General features: G+C 36.5%; 1 protein-coding gene across 2 annotated transcripts in view; it reads left to right on the top strand.

The window, feature by feature from the left end:
- Positions 1-2,354: 2,354 nt before the first annotated feature.
- The window catches only part of dlg5b.1 (discs, large homolog 5b (Drosophila), tandem duplicate 1), a 47,053-nt gene continuing 40,889 nt past the window's right edge, over positions 2,355-8,518 (top strand). The window contains exon 1 of one of the 2 annotated variants that reach the window (XM_077230874.1): positions 2,355-3,016. In XM_077230874.1, the coding sequence (XP_077086989.1) occupies positions 2,722-3,016 (295 nt within the window). In that variant the 5' untranslated portion in view covers positions 2,355-2,721. The remainder of the gene's footprint in view (positions 3,017-8,518) is intronic. The other variant, XM_077230873.1, reaches the window with a different exon arrangement.

The following is an 8,518-nucleotide window of genomic DNA, read 5'->3' on the forward strand; positions in this document are numbered from 1 at the left end:
TGTATGGAGATTATGTGAAGCAGACTCTGTAATCTGAGTTTCAGATTTAAACATTCAATGCACACATTGAGGCCCTCAAAGCTTTAGCTTAATACAATATAAACATAATCAACAAATCCTCTCAAATCAGGCAGATTCTGCCTTCGTTTACAGTGCCGGCAGGGATTTAGATGAATCCACTGTGAATGATGCAATACAGTACAAACTACAGTTTTAAAAGAGGAGTCAGATCAACAGAATTAATGTCTGTCACATCTTTTAAGCGTTGGTCAATTGATTTTTTGCTATTTCCATTGGCCGAAACAATGGTTTGATATTAAAATAACATTTTAAAAGTGTTCAGAAACTATTTCTAGTGCTTTTTGTAAGAATCAGTTGGCAACATGTATTTTATACAAATTTTTGTGCTGTTTTATAATTATTTTGCTGAAAAGCATTTAAATAGCGTATAATGCGTAGATATGTTTTCGATGTACTTTAGATTTATTTATAAATACATCAATAAACAGCAGTTTAAGACTCAAGACTTTAAGGTTTGTATCTGTACAGAAATTGAAATTCATATTTAAACCTACACTGAGAAGTATTCACTGGAGTAAATAGTGTGACAACTAGCCCCGGTCTCGCCATCTTTGTTGTGATTTGTTGGTTCCAGCAGTGCTAAAGCTAATAAAACTCCTCTCAAATGAGTCAGGCTGGGAGTCGAGACTCCGTTGACTTTCCAAATGAAACACCCGGTGAGATTGTGAGGTTATGTAATCACTGAACACAGTCACATGAGCACTGCTCCTGTCAGGTCCTCATCTCGCATACGTCATGTTGTTTTATCTCAGGCATGAGCTCAAATTTCACCTGGATCAATCCTGCTATGAGCTAAACTACATCCTCATGTCCCTTCATAGAAACATTAAAGATTTGAAATCATTTTGAGTGGATGTTCATTTTTGTCTTGTTACTGTATTCCGCACTACACAATAAACTTCAACAATGAAAAACTGATAATTTATGGAATCAATCAAATCCTTAATTGAAACATAAATATGCATACGCATTCAATCCCATTAGTCTTTTATTTAGTAAAATCGCAGTTCCTTAATGACATCACCTGACAGGAAGTGACATCATTTTGGAGGGAAATCAGCAGCAGCACAAACATCATCAGTAATAATTTGATGGATTCTGTGATGATTTGTGTTGTTTGTTGATTTGTGTCGCTCTATTTGCTCAAAGTACGTGGATCAGTTTGATCATATCAAAATACCAAAGATATTATTTTTGAAATATTTTTTAAAAGACATAAAAAGTTAAAAATATGAAAATGAACTTCAAACTGACGTTTGCTTACCATCAATTCTTTATGAACATCCTGTAATTGAAGTTATATTAAGTGAATATGTTTCTTATAAGTTAAAATCTGTTTATTAAAATAGCCTACTTCCTTTTGCTTTAATGGTTTATGAGCTGCAATGCTTATTTTATTGTATGTGTTTTCTGTGGACAGTGAGTGTGTGTTGGGCATCGTTCAGGTTACACATTACACAACACAAGAGTTAACAATGGAAAATCAAACATTAGATCTCGCACCATGTCCTAAATATCATATTCTGTGCTTTGTGGACTTTACGGTTTATCCACAACCAGATAAAATGCCAAATAACCTTGGCAACAGGAAACAAACAGGAGCAATGGTTGTCTTATTTTCTCAGCTTTACCTTATAAACATATGGATTTGTGGATTTTTAACACCAAGATTCTAGGTTAACATTAACATAGCCTACACCTTATGCATGTGACTATATTTTATACACCTTTCCACCATTTTTAAATACAGTTTTTGAGTTAATCAGTTTTGTTGGCTGAATTTTTAACAGTACAAATGTAAAAAAAAGTTTTAAAATAACTTTAAAATAGTTTTAGATGAATTATAGCATGGTCACACCACAGGTCATTCCTGAGTGAAATTTTAATTAATAATCATCAGGCATTTAATATGAACTCACAAAAATAACATTGGGACACATGTTTATATTCAGACGGTTTTAGAGAGATGACATCATTATCTAAGAGTTGATGATTACAGGAAAAGCATAAAAGAAAAAACAACAACATGAAAGTGTTTTGTTACTTTGTACTCATCTGTTAATAATGAAATAATCTCGCCAGTGAACGCCTAGGTGTTTTATCGGAAGCCCCGCCCCTCTCTGGTTCCCCTCCCATTTAACCCATAGACTGATTTAACCGCTTTAAGTGGCATGTAGCAGCCACGCCCCTTTCTCGTTCCCCTCTCGTTGAACCGGTTTGATTGGCAGGCGGGAGCCCCGCCCCATTCTCCGTGACCCTCCCTCTGAGGCTTTGATTGGCAGATGATAGCAGCTGCGGAGTTGTGGAGTCATGGCGGAGCTCCGCCGCACCTCTGATCATTGGAGTTACGGCGATAATTTGTGATAAACTGTCAAACTTTATAATAAATTTAAAATGATCGAAAGCGAGTTAAAGTTACGAGCGCCGTCAGACGACCGTCAATCTATTTGAAACCGAGAACTGGCAAAGATGTGAGACTCTCCGGAGCCGAAGAAGAAGAAGAAAAAAAACCGTTGGAGTCTCTCCTAAAGTCGCAAATATGGCTTCTTGCTTCTTTCAATCTCACACAAAAAACTCTTTAACAGGAGCGTCGTTGTTTTCAGCGATTTGTGTCGTTCTGTAGCGGGCGGACCGGGTGTGATGGATCCCAAGCACAAAGAGTTGTTAGAGCAGTGCCAGGAAAAGTTGTCGGAGTCCGTCACAGATGTGGACCGGGTTCTGGAGCTGCTGGCCCAGTCAGGGAGTCTGAGCCCGGCCGAGCGAGCGGAGCTCGACAGAAACTGCTCCAGCTCCGCCGAGAAGGTTCATCTGCTCCTCAAGACTCTGGTGGAGAAGAAGGAGAGGGATCATTTCCAGGAGTTCTGCTGGGCTCTGGAGAAAACCCACCCGGTGCTGCTCAGCGCTCTGCTGCCCGCGAACAACCACAACAACACGGGTACACACATCCACTGGGAAAGCATTCACAACACTCCTCCAGTCAGGTTCACTAGTCAAACACCTTAGTTTAGTTTAGTTTGTTGTCATTCCAGGATTATATCCAGAGAAGAGTTATTTAACCTGGTTACTAACAGGACCAGTTTTGTTAAAAGAAGTCTCTTATGTTCATCAAGGTTGCATTTGTTACAATTTAAAATAGCTGTTTTCTATCTGAATTTATTATAAAAAGTTAAAAAGAACAACATGTATTTAAAATATAAATTTTTCCAACAATATCAATCTTTGCTATCACTGTTGTCTCCAAACTTTTGATGGTATGTATATTGTTTCAAAAGATTTCTATTTTAAATAAATGCTGTTCTTTTTTAACTTTTTATTTGTCAATGAATCCTGAAAAAAGTATCACAGGTTAAAATTCAGCTTTGATCACTGGAATAAATTATATTTTACTATATATTCACATAGAAAACAGCTGTTTAAAATTGTATTAATATTGCAATTAAATACAGGCTCGATGAGCAGAAGAGACTTCTTTTCAAAAACATTAAAAATAGTAATGTTTTCAAACTTTTGACCAATACTGTATATCATAAAAGCTGCATGCATAACAATTATGCATGATTTATGTTAAATAGTTTTAGCTTTTCACATTACTGTCATTTATTGATGTCGTGACATCAAACAGGGGATGTAGCCACATTTGTAATATTTGGTGGTATATTTTGTATATATGTAGTTTTTGTTGACTGTATGAGAAGTATTGGTTCTTTGAATACGGATTGACAGATGCTGAGATGTTGATGTGTGTCCTTATAAAAACACAGATCCGCCGCCGGTGAGTAAAGCGTTACAAAGCTGTTGTGTAAATCTGCCGTGCGTAACACCGTACAGTAAATGTGTTACAGATGTTTCTCAGATTCCTGCGGCCAAAAAAACTCATCAGACGTGCAGGGATTTTGCCATAAGCCAGAAATAGCTGCAGTCTATAAAATAATGCAGCTTAAAGCTGGATCAAATAACATTACCTAGAAAGCCATTAAACCCATGTTACAGGAATCTGATTGGATGACGCAGAAACACATGTGAGTGATATTGGACCAGGGGCAGGGCAGCCGTTCCAGACTGAGAGGAAGGGTGTTTCGAGTGTGTGTGTGTGTTAAATAGAGCATTGCCGATCAATTAGACAAGTTAGAGATCTATGATGGTGGTCAATATAAAGCACAGCAGGGTTCTGTTGGGTTTGTTTAGCTTTATTTATCACATTTCCTCTCTCACTTGTGTGTCCCATGACTCTTGGCTGTTTTTAATCGTGCCTCAATTAAATAAACAGGCTCCTGACTCCTGAGGAGGCTGTAAAAATACCCTCATATCACGATACTGAACTCACGATACGACATTATTGTGATACTCCAAGACATATGATAAAAGGTTAACAAAAAATGCACTGTTGATTAAAATGCTAAATTTGGTATTACATTGTGTGTGTAAATGAATAGACTTGGACTTGGTGCTGGAAACCCAAAGCACAGGACAATAGAGACACCAGAATAACAATATTCATGATTCTGAAGCTGAAAACAGAATTATTTTAGACGAACATGCTTTCACTGTCACTGATTAGATATATTTAAAATAATGTAAGCCACTTTTTACTGGTAACTTAAGACATTTGGCATTATCAGAACCCACAAATATTCCTCCATTACATCATTATACATTATATTCAACATTATATATAGTAGTTTAATGTAGTTCTGACACTAAAACTCTGTAAACTTGAATTATTTTTGGTGAACTATACACAATACATAATATTGTCACTATGCACGATACATTTTGTTGCATTTTTGTATTGCGATATATGGTGACACCCCTAGTCCTGAGTGAGTGTGTCCATTATAGGCCCGCTGACCGCCTCACTTATATAAAACCCCTATAGAACGAGACCGCAAGCTCAAATCCACATTGATTTTTAGCGATAACATATAGAGCTTTCAAAGCAGACATGAGCTCTGAGATGAAGTGAGAGGTTATTAAAAACATGTTTAATAATCAAATTCTTGGGGAAAAATAGACCCCCTGTAACGTGTGTGTATATATATATATATATATATATATATATATATATATATCTTTTTATATTTGTAATCGATTATACATTTAGTCTGCGCAGTTAACAGATTCCTAACATTTGATCATATGAACTAATAATGAACAATACATTTTACTGCATTTTTGTTAGTTAAGTTAATAGAAAATGTCACATTAGTTTACAGTGCATTGGCTTATATTAAAGGCAGACTATGTAAGTTTTTTTTGGAATCAAAATATCCAAAAACCACTTGAACCATGTTATATATTTTGTTTGATTTGTGTACTTGCATTATCCCAAATGTTTGTAAGAATGTTTAAATCCAGAGAAATGAGCAGTTTTAACCAGGACACGCCCATCAATGACATCATACACACGTTACCCTCGATTTCCAGTTTTAGTTTGTAGAAACCATAGAAAGACGCTTTAATATATTATGTGTTTTATTAGACAGGGCGAGGAACTGTGGATACATTCCTTGAAGAAAATTAATCATTGTTATGCAGCTCAACACAGTTAGTCTTCATGTTTAAAACTTGTTTTCTTGATTTACCGCGAGTACCATGTTTTTACCATGCTAGTTACATAGTGGGCCTTTAACAGACAATATTTAATTTGTACATTTTGAGATTAACATTCAATGCTATTAAACTATTGTTCATTGTTAGGTAATTAATGTTAACAAATGAAACCTTGTAAATTGTTAACCATGGTTTGTGATTATGAATGTGGTTTGTAGTGATTGATGTTTTGTAATGCTGTGCTTCAGTCATATAGAGCGGATTAGTCTCGGCTGATGAAGAGGACCTGTAATGAAGAGCGTGTGTGTGTGTGTGTGTGTCTGTGTGATGAGCTGTCATGACTCTGTCCAGTTGGTGATGTGGAGGAGTCAGTTTCTCAGGGCTGTGAGTAATGAAGGACACTGAGATTCTACCCAGCATGCAGTCTGGCACACATAGAGAGAGCTCAATCTGCCTTTCTCTGTCAGGTCCAAGTTTCCGTTGTCCGGCTCACAGCTGTGTGTGTGTGTGTGAGAGAGAGAATTAAAGAGAAGTCCAGTTTAGGGTCTGTACTTTGCCAAGCTTCATGCTCTCTGTTTAAATGCCAAACAGGACACACACACACTCCCACTTAAACACAGTCGCTCTCCTCTCACACTCACACACACAGACAATCACACTCCACACACTAGCACTCACGCACACAGACACACACACACACACACACACTCGCTCTCCTCTCACTCACACACACACCTTTTTTAAAGTTTTTTAAATTTTAGTTTAATTTTTAGTCATTTTGTTATGTGATTTTTTCATTTTTATTAGTTTTAGTTTTTTACTTTAATTAATGTTTATATTTCAGTTAGTAATTTTAGCACTTCAGCATGACCTTATTTCAGTTTTTCAACTTATATTTTATTTCAGAAGTATTTAAATATTTTTTTTGTTTTAGTTTTAGTTAACGAAAACAACATTGATTTACTCATTTAATTTCTGTAATATTTTTTTACTTAAAAACAGGGTAGAGCTTTGCTACTGAAACTGGTACTGAGAACCATGAGGTGTTTACTGGTATTGGTACCGACTGAAATGTTGTTATCTTGACAGCAACACGATCTGTGTGACTGCGTCCGGGCCGACTCAGACGGACTCGCCGTATGTTCAGAAACACGTTTGAGGACTCGATCTTTTGCGCAGGTTCAGCATCACTTCTTCTCAGTCTGCTGGTGACCCAGTTCCTATCAGCCTCTGTCTGGATCCGTCGCTATAGTAACGCTGAGCCTTGTCTCACCTCACATATGTGACGATTGTCATTAACTTCAGGTGTTAATTAACTCTCATGTATTAATTATTTCTCAGCATGGGTGTGTTTTACTATGGTACATTCAGCGCATGCTTCTCTTTCCATCACCATCCCTTACAAAACAATTGCAGCGCCATAATGCAGTTATAGTGTAATATGTGAATTGTCCTGAATGATTATTCGTATTTTAATATTCCGTATTTCCCGTGTGTCTGTGTGTGTGAACCAGAGTTGATTAGAGCTCATTCTGTCGCGGTCTCATGGGTGGTAGCAGGTGGACGGCGCATCAGGACGTGTCTGGATAAACACAAGACAGACAAAACCTTACAGCTGTGCAAACTTTATGATGTTCTTTCCTTTGCAGAACACACAAGATTTTTAATGTACACTTATCATCATAGTTGGCTAAACTTCTGTACAGTGCATTAGTGCCCGCACACTTTTCCAGCGGCGTTATATCCGGAAGTATTTTTTCCATTTGTATTTTTTTCATTAGTTTTCTCTAGTTTTAGGAGGATCACAAAATTACTAACTTTGATTTGAAGGATTTTTTTTGTTGAAAATCTGACAAAAAGACTTGGTGAGGGGAAACAACTACAATCCCATGAGGCATTGCAAACAGCATAATGAAATTGAAAGCAATGGAGAAATATAAAATTACTCATTTAAAAATGTTGATTATGTATAAATGCAGTTAATTGCAAAATATGCATATATTATATATATATTTTGGCGCATCTTGTTTCGACTCTCTGATTGTTCGAAATGTCTACAAAATCATTAATTCCACTGTTAAATATGACATTTTAATAAATAAGTTGAAATAATGTAGGCTAACTGCTTCAGCAGAAGCAAATACCATCAATGAACAACCTCGTATCTCGCAGTACAGCTTTCTATAAAGAATTATAAGTTATCGTAAAAAAAACGTTTCCTAATAGAGAAAATGAATTGAGTTCTTACTTCCGGAACTGGACTGTTGCGCTCTGTAGTGCTGAATGATTGACTTTCCAGTTGTTTTAACAGTAAAATACAAAAATAGTAGTGATGCACAATATATCAGCCACCATATCTGTATCAGCCGATATCTATATGTTTATTTTTAATGTTACACTGTATTTTAAGGTGTCATTGTTGCAGTGTAATTATACATGTAAGTACTGAGTAATGTTAATTAACAACATGTACTTACTATAGGGTTAGAGTTAGGTTTAGGGTTTGGTTTAGGGTTAGTTGCATGTAATTATGCATAATTTACTGTTATTACTATGGTAAGTACACGTGTAACAAGCACACTAAAATAAGGCGTCACCACAAAACAAAACAAAACAAATATAAATATGAAAACTAATGACTGGATTGTCATATTAATTAGGCGCACTGTTCCTTTAAGTAGACCAGTGGTGGTGTCTCAGGTGTAACTCTTGAGTGTGTCCAAGCAGAAGTATATGTGAGTGTGAGTGTGAGAGTGTGTCAGTGGAACAAAAGAAAGACGAGCCAATAAACACACCCGTCCTGAGAGAGAAACTGAGTCTCCATTCAAGCCCAATTACCAGCTTGAGTTACTCAAATTCAGCTAGAGGCCTGTGTGTGTGAGAGTGT

This window comes from Siphateles boraxobius, unplaced genomic scaffold (assembly GCF_051911475.1).
Source record: "Siphateles boraxobius isolate OS27281-9 unplaced genomic scaffold, OSU_SipBor_1 151, whole genome shotgun sequence".
Taxonomy (NCBI): Eukaryota; Metazoa; Chordata; class Actinopteri; order Cypriniformes; family Leuciscidae; genus Siphateles; species Siphateles boraxobius.